Here is a 26,312-nt window from a genome sequence, read left to right as displayed (position 1 = left end):
CTTCTCCCACCTGGCGGGGGTTTTAGTATCTGCAAAACAGCTCAAAGGACATGGCTCAGGATATTCTCTACAGCCCTTGAGGAGGAACTAAAAGTCCTTGAGATTGTATAATGGCTAAACTATTATTGTTTTGTCTTGATTGACGGTTTTCCTTTCTTCCTGCATTTTCTCACTCCTCTTATTAAATTTACTCTTTGGAACTCAGGGAAGACCTAAGAGGCTACAGGTTTTCTACAGCAAAGAGGCAGGTAGAGGACGTGAGTCGGGGGGGTGTCTGTTCCGGGAAGGCCCCATGGTATCCTGCTCACTTACATTATCAGTTATTACCATAATTCTCCAAAAAGGAGTCCAGCGCTATTGATGGCAAGATGGTTCACTCATTCCACTGTCTAAACATTGAGACTTTTTAATTAGGGAGGAAATTTGATTTTATGTTATATACAATAAGTCCACAAGATCATTCATTCTCTCAAGAAATCCTTGATTACTCCTGAGACAAACACAATGTTAGATTTTAGGGTAAATGATAAAATAAGATCAGAGTAAAGTAAAAACAAATATTATATAATTTACTAGAAATTACTGTGGTGTCTGGCCCTCTACTTGCATTTATTTAGAGAAGGGACAAGAAAGAAATCTGAGTTTATATTAAGTTATTTTATAATATTTACTTTCTGTGAGGCAAATTTATACTCTTCTAATAGGCACAGAGTTTGTACATGATCATAATATGTAAGTCTAGTATTTAAAAGGTGTGAGTTGGATTTTACTAAAAATAAGGAATAATTCTTTAAAAATACTTAATATATTTTTATACATAGCCTTAGCACGTTTGGTTAAATGTTTAAATACTAAAGTAGCAGGGGACTTCCCTGGTGGTCCACTGGTTAAGACTCTGCACTTCCACTGCAGGGGGCGCAGGTTCGATCCCTGGTCGGAGAAGTTCCGCATGCCTCGCAGTGCGGCCAGAAAAAAAAAAACACATAAAGTATCAGGGATAAAAGTTGTCATTACCTCCAAAAGGACTAACTTCTATCTGCTTTACTATTTTAATTGACTGCTTTCTATAAGTTATGGAAGAGCTCTTAATTCAGGCTCCTATTTGCATCTGAAGATTAATAGGCATAAGATATGTATATTTATTCACGTTTCTTCACTGCAGATCAGTTTTAATTGTATTTAGCAATGGGGATTTAGTTGATAATTTTTAAGTTCCCCCAGAATTTAACGGTATTATGTTTCTTGACATATGGAAAACTTCTAAAAATACTAAACTTCGTATTTGCCAAAATTGCTCTTGACCCAAATTAATCTAGACTGTCCTTGATTTATGATGAAGGAAGCCAACCACACTAATCTGACATCCGTAATGTGAACAGCAGCAATGAAAGCAAAGGTCAGTTCTTCCACTGAATTTGCATTCCTTGCACTGCTGTGTCTCTTTCTGAATCAAGGCCCTTGGAATTTTGCGCCCTTAATGAACTGTTTGTTTTTCCAACTGGTTAATGCATCAGGAACTTGGCTTCATGTAATCATCATTAAACAAATACTCTGACACTTTTTCTATGGGAATTATCAGAGCTCTGAAATTAGCTACAGATTAGGCATACATAAAAAGCCCTAGCAGCTTTTGTTTGTTTGTTTTAGTTCAGGAAAATGCAAACATTCAGCTTCTAGCAGGAGAACCCTGAGCAGCTGCTGGGGCAGCTCTGAGCAGACCCCTGGGGGTACTAACTGGAGGGCCACATAGCCCAGGTGGCCTGGGAGTCACTGGCCTGATCTTCAGGGACCAGGTTTGGGCAGTTTCATGCTTCACGTTGACCATTACCCAAAGCTGCTTACGTCTTGAGAGGCATGTGTAATTTGTAATGTTAGTTTTGTCTACCCAGTGCTGTAAAGGACCTGATGCTCAGTGGGGCCTGAGTGTCTGTTAGGTTGAATTGCCTTGAAAATGTGACGACTTTTATGTACCCTGTATTTCAGAATTAGCATCTCAGAGTGTTAAGATGGATGAACTGATACTTGTAGTAGAGCCTGATTTAGGACAGAGTCTATGAGTTTGGTAAGACAAAACAAAACAAACAAACAAAAAAAACTATGAAGTATTCATCCCACTGTTGGCTGAAGTGATTACTCTGTATAATGACCCTTATCTAGAATTTATATCAATGGATGTAATTGACAAAATGAATATCTAGAATTTCCAAATTAATAAGAGAACAGAACAACCCAATAGAAAAATGGGCAAAGAATATGCACAGGCAGTTCATAGGAGAGGGAACCCAAATGGGTACCCATGAGTAGAAGCTCAACCTCAAAGAAATGAAAATGAAAATAAAATGAGATACCATTTCACCCCCGTCAGGTTGGAAGAAGTTAAAATGTCTGAGAATGCTGTGCTGGTAATCAGATGCTGCTTGTGGAAGGGTAAATTGGTCCAAGGGCTTTGGAGGGTGTTTTGACCATATGTAGTAAAGCTGACATTTTCACTTTACTGCTAACCAGTAATTCCATTTCTTGGTTATAGCTAGAGCAGCTCTGGTCCAGATGCATAAGGAGTCCCACCCAAGGACTGTCCCCACCACAGTGCAGTAGCGAAACGGTGCAAACAACCTAAACACTTTCAGCACAAGAGTAGAGAAACAAGGAAGATGTCGTCATAAATGGTTAAACCAGTCATCACTGGTTAAAACGAACGAACAGAACTTCATGGGTCAACCTCAGAAGCATAGTGCTGGGCAAAACCAGCACGTTTTAGAACCATACTGTTGAAAACAAATAGTAAACATTATACATTGTATGGCTACATACATATGTGGTGATACTATAAAAATCCATGGGGTTGATGGTGAATCCAGGTGAGGTCACCCCTGGGAAGGCAGGAAGGAGCAGGGGACCCGGGAGACGGGGACAGGGAGCTGCAGCTGTTCTGCAGTGTTTTAGTTCTTTAAGAATATGACATTGATTTACCCAGAGCAGAAGACTTGATAGACGTTGGTAGTGGATAAAGGGATCTATATTTTATTCTTCTCAATATTTTTCTTTATATTTGGAATATTTCAGAAATGTTTAAAAGATAAGGAGTTTAAAGCCAAATAAAAATGCTCTTGGCATCGTTTTTCAAACCATGTTTGCACTATACTGTATCCCCCAAAGTCCTACTGACAAAGGGTGATTTCACTTTGCTCCAACAAATCCTCGTCGGGCTCCTCTGTCCGGGACTCGGGGGCTTGGCTGAGGCTGTGCAGCGGAAGCGGGTCGACTCGGCTGTGCCTTCATGGCGCTTGGAGCTCCCAGGCAGACGGGCGCTGGCCGCTGAGGGAGTGGGCCGTGATGTGAAAGCCCACAGCCAGCTCGGCGGCAGCGAGAGCTGCCCAAACCCCCTGCGATCAATCTCGCTCTCCCGGCGTTGGAGCCGGGCGCGCTGGGCGTGCGGAAGGGCGCGCGCAGCCCCGAGGAGAGGGAGGAGCTGCCGGAAGGGGCCCGGGTGACCTGCCCCAGCCCCGCTCGGGATGCCACCGAACGCCTGGAGGGCTCTGTTCTCCTGCCAACGCGTCCCGCACACTCGGGCCCCCCGGGCGCGCCCCGTAGAAGGAGGGGCCGTCAGGCGAAGCGCAGGGCTCTCTAAGAAGAGCAGGTGGCCTTGTCCCCGTGAGAGCATTTCTCTCCAGCTCCTCCGCTGGTTTGCAGCTTCTAACCGAATAGCCTCTAGCATATTTCGGCCAACGAAAGCCACCGTGTAGGTTTCTTCAACACGGGCCAGTTCCAGGCTCTGCAGGGGCCAGGGCTTCCCAGACTGTCCATGACGCCTGCTTCTGCAGCGTCCCCAGGCTCCCCGGGGCCCGTCGTGTGGCAGAGACGCCCTTTCCTTGTGACCGAGCACCCATAGGTTAAAGCTGCCCGACTCGACAGGCGGCAGACAGAGCTGATGTCGGGACAGTGGACCTGCACTGAATCCTGGTTCTGCCTTTAACCAGCTGTGTCCCCTTGGGCGGGACAGGAACCTGCACTGTGCCTTGGTTTCCTCTTCTGTCAGTGGAGAAATCATCTTACCACCTGACAGGATTAGACTAGTTTACTATTGGCTAGCTGTCACCCGGGAATTATTGTATGAGTGTCGACTGTCCTCATGGTTGGGATTGTTTATTACATAACCTGAGTTTCTTTTCCTTGATACCGAAAGATCTAGTTATAAAGAAAAATAGTATTTTCCGTTTTTCTTTTCTTTTCTTTTTGCAGCAAAAGCTATGTGATTCCTTTGCAATGCAGTTGCCCTCTAGATTTCGAGTTTCATGTGGCTTTGGTTCAGTCTCATCAAGCCTTTACTGTTGAGCCAACATCAGGTAAGGAGAATGAATTCTCAAGTTGCCAGAGTTCTCAGATTGAAGATGATTTGGAAAGTAGCTCTCCAGTTATGGAAAGGAATAAGCCACATTTGAATATGTTATTTTCAAATGTGTAAGAGTAACAGACTTTACCTTTCTGACGTGATGTGAATTGGAACCAGAAATTTGGGAGTAAAAACAGTTTGGGATAATTTGTGTCATGCAGATAATTTATAATAATGCCCAGGTAAATTTCTCCCAGAGTCAAAACTTGAAATCAGAAGTTCATCCATTCTGGGCTTCCCTGGTGGCGCGGTGGTTGAGAGTCCGCCTGCCGATGCAGGGGACACGGGTTCGTGCCCCAGTCCGGGAAGATCCCACATGCCGCGGAGCAGCTAGGCCCGTGAGCCATGGCCGCTGAGCCTGCGTGTTCGGAGCCTGTGCTCCGCAATGGGAGAGGCCACAACAGTGAGAGGCCCGCGAACCGCAAAAAAAAAAAAAAAAAAAAAAGAAGTTGATCCATTCTCATTCTAGTTTTGACTCTTGGTACGTCCTTGGTTTTGTAGTCACCTTTAATTCATGTTCAAATAAAATGGGAATATTATTTCTTTCCAAGCCTTCAGAATCTTAGTGAAGGGTCTAAGGATTTTGTCTCACAGGTGGCGTAGACCATCTGTCTCTGCACGCCCCAAAGGATATAGATCCCAAAGATGCTCAGGACCTCTGAGAGGGAAATCTCCACCCGAACTGATTTCTGCTTCCCACTTTCTGTCTCTTGACGTTTAGGTTTCAGATTGAAATATCTGCCCTCTGTGATCTGCTGTGAATGCTAAAATCGTTTTGGTTTTATTTTGTATTTTTTTCTTATTTTTTGAGGTATAGTTGACACATAAAATTGTTATCTTTTTAAAGTGTACAATGTGATGATTTGACGTATGTACACATTGTGAAAGGATTCCTTCATTGAGTTAATTAATATATCTATCACATCACATAGTTACTTTTTTTTTTTTTTGGTGAAACATTTAAGTTCTACTCCACTCTTAGCAAATTTCAGTTATACGGTACGATGTTACCAACTATAGCCACCGTGTTTTACATTAGGTCCTCAGACCTTATTCATCCTGCAGTTGGAAGTCTACACCCTTTTACCAACCTCTCCTTTTTCCCTCACCCCTCAGCCCCTGGAAATCACTTTTCTACTCTCTGTTTCTAAGAATTGGGCTTTTTTTCTTTTAGATATGCGTATAAGCGATACCATGCAGTCTTTGTCTCTGTCTGGCTTATTTTACTCAGCATAGTGCTCTCCAGGTTCATACATATTGTCGTAAATGGCGGTGTTCCCTTCTTTTTTAAGGCTGAAAATATTCCATTGTATATATGTACCACATCTTCTTTTCCATTCAACTGTTGATGGACACAGATTGTTTCCATACCTTGGATATTGTGAATAATGCTGCAATGAACATAGGAGTACAGCTATCTCTTCAAAATAATGATTTCATTTCCTTTGCATATATACCCAGATGTGGGATTGCTGGACCATATGGTAGTTCTATTTTTTTTAACGTTTTGAGGAACCTCCATACTGTTCTCTGTAGTGGCTGTGCCAGCTTGTATTTCCAACAGTGCACAGGTCTCCCTTTTCTCCACACCCTCACCAGGATTTGTTATCTCTTCTTTTTGATAATAGCCATTCTAATAGGTGTGAGGTGATATCTCATTATGTTTTTTATTTGCATTTCCCTGATGATTAGTGTTGTTGAACACGTACCTGTTGGTCATTTGTATATATTCTTTGGAAAAATGTCTATTCAGGTCCTTTGCTTATGGAAAAAATTGGGTTATTTGGGTTTTTCTGCTACTGAGTTATATGAGATCCTTCTATATCTGGGGTATTAATGCCTTACTGGATATGTAGTTTGCAAATATTTCCTTCCATTCCATAGGTTGCCTTTTCATTTTGTTGATGGTCTCCTTTCCTGTGTAGGAGCTTTTGAATTTGATGTAGTCTCACTTGGTTATTTTTGCTTTCGTTGCTTTTGCTTTTGGTATCAAATCCCCAAAATCATTGCCAAGACCAGTGTCAGGGAGCTTTTTTCTGTGTTTTGTTCTAGGAGTTTTATGGTCAGGTCTTACATTCAAGTCTTTAATCCACTTTGAAATCATGTTTTTTAATGTTTTAAGTTTTTATTGATATATAGTTGATTTACAATGTTGTGTTAGGGTAGGGTGTACAGCAAAGTGATTCAGTTATACATTCATATATATATTCTTTTTTAGATTATTTTCCCTTATAGGTTATTACAAACTATTGAGTAGAGAGTTCCCTGTGCTATACGGTAGGTCCTTGTTGGTTGTCTGTTTTATATACAGTCGTGTGTACATGTCAATCCCAAACTCCTAAGTAATCCGCTTCCCACATTCACTTTTGTATGTGGTATAAGATAGTGGTTCAGTTTTGTTCTCTTACATGTGGCTGTTCAGTTTTCCCAACACTATTTATTGAAGAGACTGTCCTTTCCACTGTGTATGTTCTGGGATCCTTTGTTGCCAGTTAATTGACCATGTATGCATGGGTTTATTCCCGGGCTCTCTATTCTTTTCCATGAATCTATTTATCTATTTTTATGTCAATATCATTCTATTTTGATTACTGTAGCTTTGTGATAGGATTTGAAATCACAAAGCGTGATGCTTTAGCTCTGTTCTATCCCAAGATTGTTTTAGCTACTCTGAGTCTTTTGTGATTCCATACAAATTTTAGGATTGTTTGTTCTATTTCTATGAAAAGTACCGTTAGAAGTCTGATAAGGTTGCATTGAATTTGTATATCTCTTTGGATAGCATGGACATTTTAACAATATTAATTCTTCCAGTCCATGAACATGGAATATCTTTCCATTTATTTGTGTCTTCTTCAGTTTCTTTCATCAATGTCTTATAGTTTTCAGCGTACAGTTCTTTCAGTTCCTTGGTTAAATTTATGCCTCATCACAAGAAGAATTTTTTCTTTTCTTTTTATTGTATCTATTTGAGATAAACGTTAATTAAACCTATTGTGGTCATCGTTTCACAAATATGTAAATCAAACCATCATGCTGTGTACCTTAAACTTATACAGAAATGTATGTCAATTATTTCTCAATAAAACTGGAAAAAATTTATTCCTAGGTATTTTATTCTTTTTGTTGCTATTGTAAATGGGATTGTTTGGGGGGGGGTTGTTTTTAATTTTTATTTTATTTTTGGCTGTGTTGGGTCTTTGTTGCTGCATGTGGGCTTTCTCTAGTTGCGGCGAGCGGGGGCTACTCTTCATTGCGGTGTGCGGGCTTCTCATTGCGGTGGCTTCTCTTGTGGAGCACGGGCTCAAGGGCTAGCGGGCTTCAGCAGTTGTGGCTCACGGGCTCAGTAGTTGTGGCTCGCGGGCTCCAGAGCGCAGGCTCAGTAGTTGTGGCTCATGGGCCCAGCTGCTCTGCGACATGTGGGATCCTCCCAGACCAGGGATCAAACCCGTGTTGCCCGCATTGGCAGGCGGATTCTTAACCACTGTGCCACCAGCGAAGTCCCCAGTGGGATTGTTTTCTTAATTTCACTTTCTGATGGTTTGTTGTTGGTGTATAGAAACACAACTGATTTTTCTATGTTGATTTGTATCCTGCAACTTTACTGACTTTTAAAATTAATTCTAACAGGTGTTTTTGGCGGAGTCTTTAGGGTTTTCTGTAGTTTTCTGAAGCACCGTGCCTGGGATCTGGGAAGATAAAAGAGCTCTGGGGCCTGGTGTCTGCCTTAGGGCTTGCAGTCTAGTTGGGAGACTGGTAAACATATCAGGGTGACAGCTGGGGTGGCACCTGAGGATTGCAGGGCGATGGAGTGTCGGGGGTGGAGGCTCCTGGGGGTGGAGCGTCAGGAGGAGTTTGCTGTAACACGTAGGCTGACACAGGCTTTGAAGTTTTATTTATGGAGCTGGGAACACCTGTAATGAGCAGGCACTTGCTTTTTTGAGACTTAGTAGGGGGGGAAGACAGCAGAGAGATGGTTTCAGGGGTGGGAATCAGCAGCTGAAAGAAGACTTGGAGGGGAAGGGCTTTCCAGGCGGGGGAACAGCGATGCCAAGGCCCTGGGGTACAGGAGCCCGTGTCTGGGGATTGGAGCAGAAGCCGTTCTCCTCCTCACCTGAGCCTGATGTCCCTGTCGCTCAGACAGCCCCTTGTGCTTCACTTGCCTCCCCAAGGCCTGCTCTGTATTCATGCCATGACTTGAGAGTTTATCTTCACTTGCTTATTTCTTTTTGTTTGCTATCCCGACTAGCATGTAAACTCTGGGAACTCTGGGACTTTGCTTTGTTTATTGCTGTATCTCAAATGCCTAAAAGAGTGCCTGGCACCCAGCAGTGCTCAGTGAATGCTTGGATGGCTGAATGAAAGGGCTGTGCGGTTGGCACAGAGAGCAAGGCAGAGGGTGGACCAAGATGCAGAGGCCATGGATGGGAAGGGGGGATGCCAGGCATTTATGAGGGGGTGTACAAGGCCTCTGCAGGGGCCATAGAAAGACCTGATGCACCGGGACAGAGGGAACCACCTAGAAAGCAAACCAGAGAGCCTTCAGTGGAAGTCAGAAACATTAGCCCCTCTCACACTTAGGGCATTGACCCTCCCTCCCTCCCTGCCTTTTATTTTCCTTTCCATGTTTTTTGAACACTTACTGGGTTCCAAGCCCTGCTGCCACCAGAGATACAAAGGAGAAATAAACATCGTGTGATATCTGACTTTGGAGAGAACAGTCATCCATCCTGAAGATTTGAAAGGAGAGAATCAAATTAAAACACAAAAATATAGGGAACTGAATAATTTGGACACAAACTTTTTTTTTTTTTGCGGTACACGGGCCTCTCACTGTTGTGGCCTCTCCCGTTGCGGAGCACAGGCTCCGGACGCGCAGGCTCAGTGGCCATGGCTCACGGGCCCAGCTGCTCCGCGGCATGTGGGATCTTCCCAGACCGGGGCACGAACCCGTGTCCCCTGCATTGGCAGGCAGACTCTCAACCACTGCGCCACCAGGGAAGCCCGGACACAAACTTTTATGTGTGTTCCTTGCTTTTCCTTGTGGCTTACAGCATGAACATTGACATGTGGGAATTAGCTTAAAGATTATGGTTCTGGGAGTTCACTTCTGAGTCAGTAACGCTGACTGATAGGTATATGTTTATATAACTGACACAATCGAGTTATTATTATAAAGAATTAAGATAGTAGTTGGATAAATAAGGTCAATGTAAACATGCAGCAGTTGATTCACATGTATTTAATGAAAAGACTATATAAAGATAATAGAAATGCTGGTGCTTCTCACGGGAAGAATGTATTTGTGTGTGTGTGTGTATGGTGTGTGTGGTGTGTGTGGGGTGTGTGTGTGAGCCTCTTTTCTGGGACTTGGCAGGAAGAGAACGCATCACGTTTTTTCTCATGTCTTTCCTCCCAGGAATAATACCAGCGGACGAGAAGATGGATGTGACAGTGACGTTTACCCCCTTTCAGTGTGGGATCGCACAGATGAAAGTGCAGCTGTGGATTTCACAGTTCAACTCTCAGCCGTACGAGTGTGTCTTCACCGGCACGTGCTACCCCAACATGGCTTTAAAGTACGGCCGCCTGGGTGGGCTTCTGTGTATTCTTCAAACTTTTTCATAACCCCAGGTCTTCTTCCTTCCTTCCATTCTGTGTTTCTTTCTTGCAGAATGCCATCAAAGCATACTTACTATGCCTGAAACGAATATACTGTTTTCTGTCAATTCTATGTCAGTTTTAAAAACTTATTTAAACGATGAACCTTCATAAAATACACTTAAGATACAACAGCAATGTGGAGGCTATCTCTGCACTTGTAGCCGTCGTTGCTTCTGGCAAAAGGGGAAGAGATGACTGAGGAAAGGAAAATTTCACAGTATAAACCCCAACCTTGGAAAACCTTGACAAATATTTTGAAAACAATAAAGAAAAAGTTTGATTTTCTCCTCTCCCGTTCATGCACAGGTACACATCATACAGGAACATCATTAGGCACATTAAATAAAGTGGACTAACAACCTAGTATCAAAGTAAGCACTAACACCATGGTTTATTATATATTTATGTTATTTTTTTTTTCTAAAAAGCCAAAGCAGCTAAAGTCTAGAGACTATTAGCAGCTAAAGTCTAGACTATTAGCAGCTAGACTATTAGCAGCTATTTAGCAGGTAAAGTCTAGCTAAAGTATAGACTATTCGTGTGGCCCGCTGAGCCCAAATCTTGCAAGTTCCCACAGTAGAACTAAAATGAGTCAGCCGATGAAGAAGTGGCGTTGGATGTAACTGAAAAGCAGTGCTCATTCTCCTGGTGTCAGTTAGTGGCCGAGCGGAGCGCCACTGGCCAGCTCACGTCACGTGCTGCGACACCCAAACTGCCTCCTCAATGGCATCACCTGAGTGGGACGTTGACTTGCCCCTCTTTGACCTTGACTTCGACAGGCGTGTTCGTACATACGATGGCGCATTGCGCGGCCCAGGCTCCGTACGAGAGCGGGAGCAGACCTTTTCTAACTGATGTTTTGGTTTCCCAACTGGAGTTTGATGTCCTGTTTAGAGCACTCTTGCTGTTTTCCAGGACTGTGTCTCCCCAGGCTGCAGGTGGGGCTAGAACAGACATTCCACCAGGAAGGAGAAAAGTGACCCAGCTGCAGTGTGTTCTGAAAGTGTCATAGGTTGCTTTTTTGTTTCAGAGTTGGGTGCGTGATGGATGCACTCACGTATGTCCTGACTTTGGCACTGCCAATTCCACGTAACTCTTTGGTTTCTCGTTTTCTCATTTGCATCCTTAACACTAGCAATTAGACTTCCTAAGGAGACTGGGTTTTTTGCTGTTGCTGTTAATTCTCATTGGAGTATGGTTGCTTTAGGAGACTGGTTTTTAACACCCTCAGAAATTTGGGGTTGTTTCCCAGATATTTACGGCAGAGGTGGTATCAGAGCTCTGTTGAGATGCAGATGCCAGGCCACAGCTCACTCGTCCCCACACCTCACAGCACGTCAGTCAGTGTGGACAGGTTCTCCCGTGCCGTGACCTTTCAGGACTCTCACACAGGCCACGTTAAGTTTGGGATCGCAGGCCTATGGCCCGTGTTGTGCAGTGGGGCCGGGTCAGTAGGCTCTAGGCCAATGCACCTGGCATGTCAGAATGCATGAATGGTCGCAATCTCTCATCTTACCTCTGTAACGCCACGGACACATGTCATCCCCCCAAACACGTGTTCACACGTTCTTGCTTAAGAAAATGCTTTCATGGGTAGCATTTATAAACATACGTGGTTCTACTACATCTCATGATAAATAAGCAGCTTCTGCAGACGTGGAAGCAGCCCTGTCTATACCTGCCTATGTTTAAAGCAGTTTTCATTCACAGAAAAGATCTCAAACATTAACCTGAGTCACTTTTTTTAAAAAAGATCTTGCTACGAACAGTGGGAAAAATTATTCTTTTACTAGGAACATAAATCAATGTAAGAGTTTTTAAATGTGGTAAGTAAATTTAGCTGTGGAAATCCAACAGCCCAGAAATGAATTATGCTGGACGCTGAGAGCATTTTTCAGCACGTCCTGTTTTCCAATTGTTACGTTCTTTGAGAACATAAGGAAAACAGCCATCGAACAGCTGTTTGTATATGATTATGCTCTGTTATCCTGACCTTGCATTTATTTTAGTAAACCACTGTTTTAGCACTCAGATTGATTTTTAGTTTAGATATAGTATTGATATTTAATGGACTGTAAGCCGTGGTATTATTGGAAAGAACTAAAATTAGGAGCCTTGCGTTGTTGCATTACATACTAATTTAATCATCTGTTCTCAACTCTAGGTTAGAAGAATTTGAAAGATTAAATACTCTTTCTAGGAAAGTAGTTGTTCCTCCAGAAAAGGCAAGGACACATGTACATTTTCACCAATTGCCAGCAAAGGCAAAACCTCCCAAGATTAAGGTAAAGTGGGCGTTACGTGAATCACAAAGGAAGGAATGACACAGAAGGCAAATAATGACTTTTCCCTCCTGGTTTGGTCTCAGGAAATCGAATATCAGAACTTGAGATTTCCGGTAGATTTATCGAATCCATTTGCTGTGGCAACTGTTCTAAACCAAGAACCAGGAAAATTGAAGATTAAAGAATTAAGAGAAGGTAAGCAGTTGGTCCTCCGTAAATCAGCCCCTGGGCAGAATCGGAAGCAGCAGCCAAACTCCGTTAGATCGCTGTTGTGTTTTGCCATTAGAAATGTGTTTTTCTCTCAGCCAATGATTCTGATTTGATTACTGGTATAATCGTGTTTGCTCCCTCCCTCAGTTTTGGACCAAGGCACTGAGGTTTCACCAACAAGACAGATGAAGGAAGCACTCTTCGAACAGAAAGTCAGACAGGACACTTACGAAGAGCTCAGAAATCACCTTAAGTGGTAAATATTGCGCAATTATTTGCATCAAGTGTCGGTGTTCTTGGTAATGGCTTTTTATCCATGAGACACAATGAAATGTAATACCTTTTTATGCCCTTTGAAAATTTTAATTATTCTCTTCCCCTTTAATGGACCTTCTGTTTCAGAGTGAAGTTTCTATTGGGAATAAACTAATGTGACCAAACCACGCTGTTTCCTAAGCGTGACCAGTGGCAGAGCCAGAGTGCACCCCCCTTGCTCAGGACCGATCTGGGTGACAGGCACCCCGGGTCTTGCCCCATCACCTCTCACCCCACCCCGAGCCCCCTGTGTCCTGGGCTGTGTGCCCCAGAGGCCATCCGGGGATCCCGGCAGTGCAGACTGGGCTCGGGGAGGCTCCCGGTGGAGGTTTTCAAACTCAGATGCGGGGCTTCTTCTTTGTGCTTCTGCAAACGAAATGGAACCCTTTTTACAAATTTTTACCAGATCACACCAGGTATATCTACATGTACAGATTCAGCTGAAGTAACTTTAGAAACTCTTAAACTGAATTCAAAAAGAGACTCCTGGAGGCACTTCCCTGGCGGTCCAGTGGTTAAGACTCTGCGCTTCCACTGCAGAGGGTACGGGTCCGATCCCTGGTCGGGGAACTGAGAGCCCACATGCCGCCCAGACAGGCCACGTGCCCTGAGCTCTGGGGCCGGCCCAGGTGTCCCCACCCTGCCACCCCCTCAGGAGAAACAGCCCCTTCTGTGAATTCACAGAATCCTGTGTGAGCCTGTACTCGGGGTCTGGCCTCAGTTGAATAGGGCGTACGCCAGGTTACCCAGGACCCTTTAAAAAAAAATACTCTTTCCCTGTTGTAAAAAAAGTGGACATGTTGTCATTGTAGAAACTTGAAGATTTTTTTTTGAGTGTAGAAGAGGAAAAAAAATCACTGTTAGTACAGTGACCACTGTTAACCCTCGTGTTTTCCCTTCCACCTATGCTTCTTTGTAAGAGACTCGAAATCACATCCTAAATTTTGTTTTTTGTTTATTTATTTATTTATCTATCTATTTATTTATTTATTTTGGGCTGTGTTGGGTCTTCATTGCGGTGCGTGGGCTTCTCATTGCGGTGGCTTCTCTTGTTGCAGAGCACGGGCTCCAGGTGCGCGGGCTCAGTAGTTGTGGCACACGGGCTCTAGAGCGCAGGCTCAGCAGTTGTGGTTCATGGGCTTAGTTGCTCTGTGGCATGTGGGCTCTTCCCGGACCAGGGCTTGAACCCGTGTCCCCTGCATTGGCAGGCGATTCTTAACCACTGCTTCACCAGGGAAGTCCCTAAATTCACTTTTGATCATGTGTTGTTCACTTAATACTTTCTCCCTAGTTTTTTGTTAAAAGATTTTAACCCTGCCAGTAAGAGGCACACACACTGATGTAGGGTCAGTGGTTAACGCCACGTGCGTGCACACGTGCACAAATGTTCACACGCAGACACACCTTTTATCCCCCTGAGCCCTTTGAAAGCAAGTTGCAGGTACAGGTGCCATGAACCCTCGCCCCTAAAGGCTTTAGCACGTAGCTCCTAAAAGCAGGGACATTCTCCAACATCGCCATAATCACTTCCAAGAGGTTTACCATTGATGAAGCACCAAATAATCAGCCTATATGCAGATTTACCTTGTTGTCGCAGTAATGACTCTTATACCAGGGGGTTTTGGAGTGGGGAATCCAAGGTCCAATCAAAGATCATACAATTTGTGTGTAGTTTTCATGTCTCTTTAGTTTCCTTTAATCTAAGACAGTTATCCAGAACTTTAAAAACCACAGCTACTGTATCCTTGTTTTGTTCTTTTTCTTTTTGGCCGCGCCATGCAGCTTTCAGGATCTTAGTTCCCCGAACAGGGATCGAACCCACGCCCTCGGTGGTGAAAGCCGAGAATCCTAACCACTGGACCGCCGGGGAACTCTGCTACTATATACTTTGAACACGTATCAGACTCCATGATGGGTACATTACATACCAGAGGTGTTTTAAGTGTGATAAAATTCACATCACATAAAATGAACCATTTTAACCATTTTAAAGTGTACAAGCCAGAAGTTCTTAGCACGTTCACGGTGTTGTGGGACCATCACCACTTATTTCCAGAACATTTGCGTCCCTCCAGAAAGGAAGCCCATCGTAAGCATGAAACAGTCACGCCCTGTCCTCCTTCCCCAGCCCCTGGCGACCACTAATCCGCTTTCTGTCTCTGTGGCATTGCCCCTTATTTCATATGAATGCAGTCGTAGAACACGTGGCCTTTAGTAACTGTCTTCTTTCACCGTTTGTGTTTTCAAGCTTCATCCACGTCACAGCACCTGTCAGTACTTCATTCATTTTTATGGCTGAATAAGATTCTATTTTATGGACATACTACATTGTGTTTATTCATTCATCAGTTGATGGACACTTGGGTGGTCTCCACCTCTTGGCTATTTTAAATAATGCTGCTACGAACATTTATATACAGGTTTTTGTGTGAACTTATCTCTTCAGGACTCTTGGGTGTATGCGTAGGAGAGGAATCGCTGGGTCGTACGGTCATTGTATGTTTACCTTTTTGAGAACGGCCAAGCTGTGCTCTGCGTGGCTGCAGCATTTTACATTCCCGTCCGCAACATACGACCTTCCAGTTCCTCCACCTCCTTGGCAGTTCCTGTTGTTTCCCTTCGTTATGATTGTCGTCACCATCATCACCATGGATCGTCATAGCCACCCAAGGGGGTGTGCAGTGGTGGTCCATCACTGTGATTTTGATTTGCATTTCCCTAGTGATGACTGAGGTTGAGCATCCAGGTTTCTCTATTATTCATAAATATTTTAGTGTGTGTCACTAGAAGATGAGCTTCGCCTTGTGGAACACATCATTCACCCTAGTTGTGTTGCTGTGGTCTCTGCAGCTTCTCTACCCCACGGTGTGTCCTCCCTCTTCAGCTGTGCAGTGTGGCTAAGACACTCCATCCTGAAGTCGACTATGGTATTCTGATGGGTTCTGGAAGCTGGTTTTTTTCTCCCCAGGCAGGTACACCTCGGTAAAGATCACATGTCCTTTAAATTTAAAAAAGACCTTACTGAGGAGCGGCAGAGAATAAACAACAAATACAAGGTCAGAATCACTGCTAATTCGATGTCATTTATTTCACTAAATATTGTGAATTCCTGCTGTATGCAAGATGTCATATAAGGAGAGAAAACCTTACAATTAAGTCGGGAGGGGAGGCTGATAACCAGCCCACGGTTAACTGTAAATCGAGACTGCCTGTAACTGTCACCGAGACCTCTGCTAAGCAGTGTGGGGCTTCAGAGTCCAGCTAGCAGAGGACTCATCCAGCTGGAAAGCTTCCTAGAAGACACGGTGTAAGTTGGAACATTAGTGAAGAGGAGAAAGGCGTCCAGCTTAGAGGCAGGGAATGGCTCCAGTTCGGGCTGGAATGCTGGGCATGAGCTGCAGAGCACGAAGGTAAGAGAGACCCAGAGACGGTGACCAGGAGCAAAGCCAGAGCCAGGTCCAGACCAAAGCTGGAGGCCGAGCCCTGTGGCAGGAAACCGAGCAAAAGCGAGAGGGAGGGAGGGTGCAGAACAAGTGGGCATGGGAACCGCAGGGCCCAGACCCTCGGGGGCGGCGGCTTCTTGCTCAAGGGAGACGGCCAGTGATGCTAAATTCTGAGATGTTCATCGTAAATGAGTAGAGTCTAAATAAAGGTACAAGAAGTTTCCCTCCTCTTTCGTCTAACAACGCATCTGCCAATCCCTTCTTTAAATTCCCTCTATTTTATTTGACTTTTAGTCGTCATGGAGGTCTGGGTCTCTCCCCACGGAATCTGTATTTTGAACCTAAGGTCCCCAGTCTCAAACTCAACCTCCTGCTGCATGCAAATCAGACTGGACAGCTCACCACCCTGGTGACAATCATAGGCATTTGTTATTTCTTGTTTTCTTTGATTGCAGTAGAGTTGATGTACAATATTGTGTTAGTTTCAGGTATACAGCTCAGTGATTCAGTTACACACACACACACACACACACACACATCTCTTCTTTTTCAGATTCTTTTCCCTTAGAGGTTATTACAAAATATTGAGTAGAGTTCCCTGTGCTCTCCAGTAGATCCTCTCATTTTTCGAGTAGGGTGTTAAGGTTTTGGTCGGATTTCTTCCAATTTAGTCTATAAAAATGTTTGTGAGCAGCATACCTGAAAGCCAAGCTAGTTTTAGAAGTTACCTAACACAAAAATAATAAAAACCACAGAGAGGCAAAAGCTAACACATGTTTGCAGGCGCACGGCCCTGTTGCCGTGGAGGCAGGTGTGGGGAGACACGGAGCCAAGCCCGGCGGCCTTCCTGGGAGCGACCCGGCAGTGCCAGTGGCTCCGGGGTAGGGAACATTGCCCGGGGGCCAGGGAGCAGGCGGCGGGGGACACCTATCCACGGAAGAGACAGACCCCCAACTTCCACCACCCAGGAAAGGGAAGGGATCACGTGCCTTTGTTAAAACCTGACACTTGGATAATCGTCTCTGAGGAGCTTAAAACTCCCCTGGGAGGTTAGATTTCTTTTAAATGAAATCTCTCTACTCCCATGTGACACAGTTTCCTAAGATCCATTCTGTGAGTTTTAAATGCCTCAGAAATAGTTTCCAGAGACTATCCTCTAATTATAAGAAGAAGGTATTAGGTTTGTGCTTCTGTAGAAACTTCCCATGTTTAAACAGTAAGTGTACTTAAAACGGTCATTTTAACCACCACTCCCAGCAGAACTTCATGGGTGGATTGGACCAATGGCTTAATGGGTTTCTACCAGTTTCAAAGAGAAATGCAGTTGTGTGCCTTTGTATTCCATTTTAACATTTTTGATGATTGAAAACGCCAGCTAGATAGAGGAGATCCTGTTGTGGATGACGAATTCCAGCGACTCAAGACAGAAGTTCACCAGAAACGGGTTGTACGCGACCTGGAAGAAGTAAGTAACTTTCTTTATTTGGAATCTAATTATCAGCAGCTCTTTATATGCTTATTTTTTAAGCATATAAACAATTTTATAGAAATCCTTTTACCAAGAGATTTGTAATCGTTTTTCATTTGCATACCTTTCGGAGTGTTTTTTCTTACAACGTATCCACAAGTCAGGCATCCACTTGTCATTAATGTTTTCCTTGAAATTAACAGCCTTGTGTATGGGCCCCTGCTTCCCACACCTCCGATTTCTCCTCTTGGTCTCCTTTGTTCTTTCCCTTTGCTGCCCATGCCCCTGTCCGCAGGTCCTCAGGGTGGGTCCCTGGGTGGGTTCCTGACCGCCTCCCCTCCCCTTGTAAGAAGACAGCCAGTCAGACGCCGGAGCTCTGGTCCCAGCTCCACCTCAGATTTGGGACCCGGGAAGAGCCCTCTGAGCCCTCGTGCCTCGGTGTCCTCAAACGTAAAGTGGGGACAGTAGTCCGCCCCCCACCAGAGTTTCCTCTGTCATGTGATAGTTTCTGGTTAAAACCCCAATTTTTAATTTTTTTACTTAAAGAAATTTTTTTGAAGCATAGCTGATTTACGATGTGTTAATTTCTGCTGTACAGAAGTGATTCACTTATACATGTATATACATTCCTTTTCATATTCTTTTCCATTATGTTTTATCACAGGATATTGAATATAGTTCCCTGTGTTCTACAGTAGGACCTTGTTGTTTACCCCAATTTTTAATTTTAACAACAGAAAAATGCTTCGCAGTCTCCCCACCTCCACCATTGTCGGTTTTCTCTTCTGGGTCTGCACGCCGGCACTGTTTTTACCTCTTTTCTCCCCCCGCCCCGTCTCATCTGGCCACACAGTCGTGCTAGTCGCTGTTCCACGAGGCCACCCCCCGGTCCACCTCCACGGCTCACCCTCAGCTCATCCTGCAGGTGAATCGTTTGTGTTCCGCCCCTCCGCCCTCTCCTCCGTGGCCCACTGCCCGGGCCAACGCAGGACTGACTCACTTCCGATGACTTTGTCTTCACGTTGCTCCCCTGTTCAGTGACCTGCAGCGCCCAAGGCTCTGGCCGGCGTCACGACACCCCCAGACACCCTTTCCTTCCCAGTCATTACTGATCCACACACGCTTGTGCCCCCGGGGTGGGCTCCACTGGGGACCACATGGTCTGGCCTCCTGCTTCTGCAGCATCCCAGCACCCAACACAGGGTTCTGATTTCTGTGTGACTTTATTCTTCCTCTCTAGGCTGTACATGTCTTTCTTTCTTTTTTTTTCTTGATGTAATAGTCACAGTTTTCTAAAAAGAAAACTCTTAACAAATGAGGGAAACAGAAGCTTTTGTAAACTCATAAATTGTTTTTTCAAAAAAACTGCAGTAAAAGTCATTCTAATTGGCGAACAAATAGAAGTACTGTATATACAAGCAAATACAAACTCTTTTTTTTTTTTTTTTTTGTGGTACACGGGCCTCTCACTGCTGTGGCCCCTCCCGTTGCGGAGCACAGGCTCCAGACGCGCAGGCTCAGCGGCCATGGCTCACGGGCCCAGCCACTCTGCAGCATGTGGGATCTTCCCGGACCGGGGCACGAACCCGCGTCCCCTGCATCGGCAGGCGGACTCTCAACCACTGCGCCACCAGGGAAGCCCCTACAAACTCTTCTATTCAATATTGTGTTAGAGGTTCTGCATAGTACAGTATGTTAAGAGAAAGATACAAGAAAAGTTATAAGTATTGGAGAGAAATAAAAAGATCATTGATTTTATATGATATAATTAACTATGATTGTAGAAAATTGTAGAAAATCTAAAAGCATTGCCAGATTAATTAAATTAATTAATTAAATCTACCGAATTTGTAAGAGAATTTGGCAATTGCATATAAAATCATTATACAAGAATATCTACTGTATTTTCATATACAAGAAATAAAACGTTAACATATAATTTAATAGACATGTAATTTATAATAGCAAGCAAGTACCTAGAAGCAAATCTAACAATTACAAAACTTTACATTAAAACAATAACAAAGATCTAAATAAATTGAAAGATATTTATAGACGTTTCATGGAAGAGAATAAGCATTGTAAAGACGTTACCTTTTTCCAAATTGATCTACAGATTAAATGCAATCCCAATCAATATCTCAGTAGGCTTTGTCATGGAATTTTATAACTCTTTATGTGGATATATATGTACATATACACAACATGAACATGAATATTATGTATATATACGTGTATATATATGAAAGAGCAAAGGCTCAAGAATTTTTTTAACTTAAAATGAATAAACCGGGGGAGACGACTTTCTCTGAAGGAGACAAAGCTTTATGACCAAGTTAGATCATTAAGGCAGTGTGGTATTATTGGCATACGGATAGACAAAAGATAAATGAAACCAAATAGACAGAAACAGATCCACATGTATATCGAGTCTTGATACATGATACATGTGGCATTGTAAGTCACTTGAAAAATGAGATTAGATTGTACATTTCTTTCTTTTTTAAAATATAAATTTATTTATTTATTTATTTTTGGCTGTGTTGGGTCTTTGTTGCTGTGCGCGGGCTTTCTCTAGTTGCAGTGAGCGGGGGCTACTCTTCATTGCGGTGCGCAGGCTTCTCATTGTAGTGGCTTCTCTTGCTGTGGAGCACGGGCTCTAGGCATGTGGGCTTCAGTAGTTGTGGCTCGTGAGCCCTAGAGCGCAGGCTCAGTAGTGGTGGCGTACAGGACTTAGTTGCTCTGCAGCATGTGGGATCTTCCCAGGCCGGGGATCGAACCCGTGTCCCCTGCACTGGCAGGTGGATTCTTATCCAGTGCGCCACCAGGGAAGTCCCTAGATTGTACATTTCTTGAAACCCAAATCTTGTCTTCCACTTTTGGTCCCTAACCTAAGAAGTATTCCCTATAATGCTAGGTACACCAAAAGTGCTTAAAAAGTGCTCATTACATGGAAGAACAAATAATAACTTGGTTTGGGATCCAACTCTGAAACATTTTTATTAAATGCTTTTATGCCAGGAGTTAAAATTTAAATCTAACATGCACCTATATTTTGTGTTCACAGAAAACCAGGGAATTTCATCCTAATTTTGATCCGCTCGTAAATAACACTTGGGTCAACAGGTTCTGGGCGCAGAGACGGTTTCAGCAAGCAGCACGCAAGGTAAGTCTCAGCACCAGGTTGAAAATTTAATTTCTTTAGTTATCAGCACAGGGAAATTGAACAGTGAGGGTTTTTTTATAGCAGCTTTATTGAGATGCAATTCACATGCCTTAAAATTCACTCCTGTAAAGTGTACAATTCAGTCGTTTTTAGTGGAGTACAACCATCACCGTACTATCTGATTTTAGGGCGTTTTTAACACTGCTTAAAGAAGCCTGGTCCCCAGCAGCAGTCGCTCTCCACCCCCCACCCCCTTCCCTGTTCACTTTCTGCCTCTGTGAATTTGCCTATTCTGGACGTTTCGTATACACGGAATCCTACAATACATGGCCTTTTGTAACTGGCTTGTCTCTCTTAACATGTTTTCAAGGTTCATCCACGCTGTAGCGTGTTTCAGTACCTCATTCCTTTTTCAGGATGAATAGTATTCACCCTTGAACGGAGACACCACACTCTTTATCTAGTCATCGGTTGAAACATTTGGGCTGTTCTCACCTTTTGGCTGTCATGGTGAGGATGACGGCGCTACAAACATTTATGTGCAAGTTTGTGGACGTGTTTTCGGTTCTCTGGGGCGCGTACACCTAGGAGCAGAATTGCTGGGCCGTATGGAAGGATGCTGGTTGGTGATTTCTAGGGAGGACAGTGGGGTGCTCCTGTGCCCCTCAGCCTCTACAGTCCATAAAGGGTGTGAGGTGACCCCCTGGCCTGCCCCCGTCCTCTGTGTGGTCCCAGAACACCACCTGAAACCCCATCCCATCTCCCTTGCCTCCACCCACACCTGTCCTCCGGCCAGCTCAGCCTGCCGCTCCTCCCACAAACAGCCCTGTAAGCACTAGCGCTTGGCCATCTTGGGCTGCCTCGTGCGTCTTATGTTGCCTGTCGACCTCTCGTCCCAGCCACTGGAGCCTGACTGCCTGGGGGTCAGACCCCCTCCCGCCCCCGCCCCGGCAGGGAGACCAGCGGTGGAGACACGGACTCTGCAGACCGGCTTCTTGCCCCTTCATTCTGTTTTCTTTTTCTTTAATTATTTCATTTTTAGTTTAGATAATCATTTTACTCTTTTTTTCCACTAGTAAATGTGTTTGATGGATGGATGGATGGATTGATTTTTGGTCATGCCGTGCAGCGTGTGGGATCTTAGTTCCCCAACCAGGGATCAAACCTGTGCCCCCTGCAGTGGAAGCACAGAGTCCTAACCACTGGGCCACCAGGGAAGTCTCTTGCCCTTCATTCTTGGTGCTACTTCTTTTTTTATGGTTTTTAAAAGTTTTTTATTCAAGTATAGGTGATTTGCAATGCTGTGTGAATTTCTGGTATACAGCAAAGTGATTCAGTTATACATATATATGCTTTTTTTAAATTCTTTTCCATATGATTTATCACAGGGTATTGGATATAGTTCCCTGTGCTCTACAGTAGGACCTTGTTGTTTATCCGTCCTGTATATACTAGTTTGCACCTGCTGACCCCAAACTCCCGATCCATCCCTCCCCCACCCAACTCCCCCTTGGCAACCACAAGTCTGTTCTCTATGTCTGCAAGTCTGTTTCTGTTTTGTAGATAAGTTCCTTTGCGTCATATTTTAGATTCCACATGTAAGTGATACCATGTGGTACTTGTCTTTCTCTGTCTGACTTACTTCACTTAGTATGAGAATCTCTAGGGCTATCCATGTTGCTGCAGATGCCATTATTTCATTCTCTTTGATGGCTGAGTCATAGTCCATTGTATATATGGACCACATCCTCTTTATCCATTCCTCTGTTGGTGGACATTTAAGTTGTTTCCATGCCTTGGCTATTGTGAATAGTGATGCTATGAACACAGGGGTGCATGTGTCTTTTCAAATTAGAGTTTTGTCTGGATATATGCCGAGGAGTGGGAATGCTGGATCATACGGCAGCTCTATTTGTAGTCCTTTGAGGACCCTCCAGACTGTTCTCCATAGTGGCTGCACCAGTTTACGTTCCCATCTTGGTGCTACTTCTCATGAGTTTTCCAGTCTTGGACAAGTTCCATGACCTCTGTGCCTTGGTCTCCTCATCTGTCACTGAGGAGACCAGTAAGACCTATCTCAGGGCTGTCATGAAGGTCAGGTGAGTCAACACGTAGAAGACTCCAAGAGTTTACGTTACAGGTGATCTCTCAAGCAGTGCTTGCAGCCTAGGCTGATGTCTGTAAACCAGTGTCCCTGCTGGGGCTTTGTCTGGGTGGGCTCTGTGCGTGTGCAGGACAGAGGTGGCCACGAGACACTTGCTGCTCGTGGGCCAGCCCCGGGCACTCTGGAGCCAGCCCTCCTGGGTCAGCAGCTGTGTGTCTGGCTCTGTCTGAGTGGAGGCCCCGTCTTTCCCGCACACTGCCCAGCACATGCTGCCACTTAGACGTGCCAACACGTCCCCAGCCCGACGGCCCCTGCCATCCCCCCGGCCCAGTCACAGCCCCATTCTCTCTGCCTGGACCATCGCAGCCAGAAGAGGCCTCCCAGAGCTTGGACGTGATCGGACGTTGCCCCTGGGAAAACCTTCCAAAGGCCCCCCATTGCACTTGGAATAAAAGGCGCAATTTTCATCGGGGTGACAAGGCCATACTGGGTGTCCCTCTGCCCTTTAAGCCTGTCTCCTTTGTTCCTGAATCAGGATCTTTGCACCTGCTGCTTCCTCTGCTCAGAACTCCTTCCAAGGCCAGCGTCTCCTCATTGTTCAAGTCTCAGATCAAACCTCACCTCCCAGAAAGGCCTTCCTTACGTCGTCCCCGCGGGAGTGGCCAGACCCCCTCCCAGCCCCTCAGTCATGCCCCGGTGTGTCTAGTCTTCTTCATTTTCATCATGGTGTTTAGCCTGTGTGCTCGTGTGTCTCCTGCCGTCCCACTCCACACACACGCACGTAGAGGACGTCAGCTCTGTGCGGGCTGGACCCTTGTCCGCTCCCCACTGTGTCCGCAGTACCTGAACAGGACTGTGCACGGAGCAGCCACCTCATCATACTGGATAAGTGGCAAGGCCGCGGGCGGATGGGAAGGAGTGGGAAACGTGAAAGGAGCGGCCCCAGCTCTGGGCGCAGGGAATGCTCACCTCCAGCAGCGCCTGCTCTGGACACAGAGCGTGGGGTGTGCAGCCAGCACCGCCCAACCCACTGCCCGGTGTCTATGGAATTGTCTGCTTAGTTTGTCCTTCAGCTCTGAAAATAACATGGCAGCAGTGTCACGACTCAGATATACCGAGAAGAAAGACCGTAGAACTAGTAACTCTCTCCACTCCAGAAATATGAGAAAACTGGGGCTCATAAATTGGGAGGGTCAAGGCCAGACGACAGCCGGGTCTCTGTTTGCGTTCAGGCAGGTCTGCACCACCCAGACCTCGGTGCCCGTGGCCTTGTCCAGGGCACTGTGACCCTCCCTGGGAATTCCACGTAGATCGGTGGCCTCAGCCCCTGGCTGTGGTTGAGGAAATTGAGCTAAACTGAATGCCAAAGTGAGCACCGATGAACACTGTGAAATCCTTCTTCTCTCTAATTCCAGGTCATGATTCATCACCGCTTGCAGAGCGTGCTGACTGCGATCCGTAACATGCACGGAGACGCCATCGTGAAAAGGTTCACTCACGGAAGACAGTCCACAGCGCAAGGTAGAGCCGGCTGCAAACAGCTGTGCTTCCATCAACACGTGTCCTGAGCAGCGGGCTTCTCTGTTAGGAAGTCAGCTGGGTACAAATGCATGGCTTCATCAATCACATGTCCTGGATTTTAAAAAGTTTTACTGAAGTCTGGTTGATTTACAGTGTTGCATTGATTTCTGCTGTGCATCACAGTGATTCAGTCAGTTATACACATATGTTCACATTCTTTTCCATTATGGTTTATCCCAGGATATTGAATGTAGTTCCCTGTGCTCTACAGTAGGACCTTGTTGTGTATCCATCCTATAGATAAAAATTTGTATCTAGTAACCCCATCCCTCCCTCACCCCCCACCCTTAGCAACCACAAGGCTGTTCTCTCTGTCTGTGAGTCTGTTTCTGTTTTGTAGATAAGTTCATTTGTGTCATATTTTAGATTCCACATATAAGTGATACCATATGGTATTTGTCTTTCTTTTTCTGACTGACTTCACTTAGTATGATAATCTCTAGGTCCATCCATGTTGCTACAAATTGCATTCTTTCATTCTTTTTTATGGCCAAGTAATATTCCATTGTATATATGTCCCACATCTTCTTTATCCATTCTTCTGTCGATGGACATTTAGGTTGCTTCCATGTCTTGGCTATTGTGAATATTGCTGCCATGAACATAGGATATTTTATTACATTTTAATTATCCTTTTTCCTCATATATTATTTTATCTCTGATGCTGACATTTCTAATGAAGAAACTCTTTTAAAAAACATCGTAAAATTTACCTGTGAGTTACATATGGACACCTGTAAAATGTCTTTACATGCTTCTTTAATTTGATCTCTTTCTTTGCTGACAAGGGCAAAGAATATTCATCAGAGAGACTTTCACTACGAATTATAGTTTTTTGGAAGTAAAAACAAAATTTGTTAAACATTGGAGAACGGGTTGAGGTAAAGAACAAATGAGAAACTAAAACCGAGACGACGCACAGACATACATACACACACGCGTTCCTTCTGAAATGGCGTGTGCCAGGGACCCGGTAACTGGTGTGTGGCAAACGCACACATGCACACAACCAGAGACGGTGGTTTCGCACACATACCTTACGATTCTCCCAAAGCGCTGTTTTGTTTTTCACCCGCAGACGAGAATTCCTGCAGACACCTTGGGGCGCGGGTCCGTCAGGACGATTATGGCAGCTGCTTCTCTGTGTCACCCCAGCAAGTGCTGCCGTTCGCCTTCCCGGCCTACAGCGCCCCCCAGGGCTCCAACGAGCTGGTGGGTGTGCAGGGCTGCGGTGGCCCAGGCGCCATCATGGTCGCAGGCAGGTGCCCAGGGGAGCCCCGCCCTGTATCTGCCCCTCCGCCGCCTCCTGTGAGGCTCCCAAGGCAGACCTGCGTCCAGGTTACTGTGATGAACGGGAAACCGAGTGGTCCCCGCTGCCCCCTGCCTGGCCCCTGGGATGCCTGTGCTCAGGCCCTGCCCAGCTTGGAGGCCGCCGGGTGCGTGGGATCTGCGGGGGCCAGGGGTGGGCGGCCACAGCCTCGAACAGGCCAACCTCAGACTCACAGGTCCATCCCTGTCTCCCTCTCGGTGGCAAGACGTGTGACAGCCAAATGATGCATTGTCATAATTCACATCGGGGCTAGACCACGAGTCAGGCAGTTTCTTAAGCGCTTCCGTTCTGTCAATTCATTTAATCTTCAACAGGTCTACATGGTAGGTTTATCCTCTTACAGCTGAGAAGGAGCC

General features: G+C 45.1%; 1 protein-coding gene across 1 annotated transcript in view; it reads left to right on the top strand.

Annotated features, from left to right (window-relative positions):
- CFAP221 (cilia and flagella associated protein 221) overlaps positions 1 to 26,312 on the top strand; it is a gene marked incomplete at its 3' end in the record, with an annotated part of 83,259 nt that overhangs the window by 34,230 nt on the left and 22,717 nt on the right. Inside the window, exons 7-16 of the mRNA XM_079710567.1 lie at positions 4,240 to 4,343; positions 9,810 to 9,969; positions 12,219 to 12,339; positions 12,423 to 12,534; positions 12,697 to 12,805; positions 15,833 to 15,920; positions 17,683 to 17,772; positions 20,843 to 20,941; positions 24,461 to 24,566; positions 25,705 to 25,838. Of these exons, the coding sequence (XP_079566693.1) occupies positions 4,240 to 4,343; positions 9,810 to 9,969; positions 12,219 to 12,339; positions 12,423 to 12,534; positions 12,697 to 12,805; positions 15,833 to 15,920; positions 17,683 to 17,772; positions 20,843 to 20,941; positions 24,461 to 24,566; positions 25,705 to 25,838 (1,123 nt within the window). The remainder of the gene's footprint in view (positions 1 to 4,239; positions 4,344 to 9,809; positions 9,970 to 12,218; positions 12,340 to 12,422; positions 12,535 to 12,696; positions 12,806 to 15,832; positions 15,921 to 17,682; positions 17,773 to 20,842; positions 20,942 to 24,460; positions 24,567 to 25,704; positions 25,839 to 26,312) is intronic.

Source organism: Hyperoodon ampullatus (assembly GCF_949752795.1).
Source record: "Hyperoodon ampullatus genome assembly, chromosome: 8".
Lineage (NCBI taxonomy): Eukaryota > Metazoa > Chordata > Mammalia > Artiodactyla > Ziphiidae > Hyperoodon > Hyperoodon ampullatus.
Note: the sequence above shows the minus strand (reverse complement) of the source record. Positions and strands in the feature narration are given on the sequence as shown.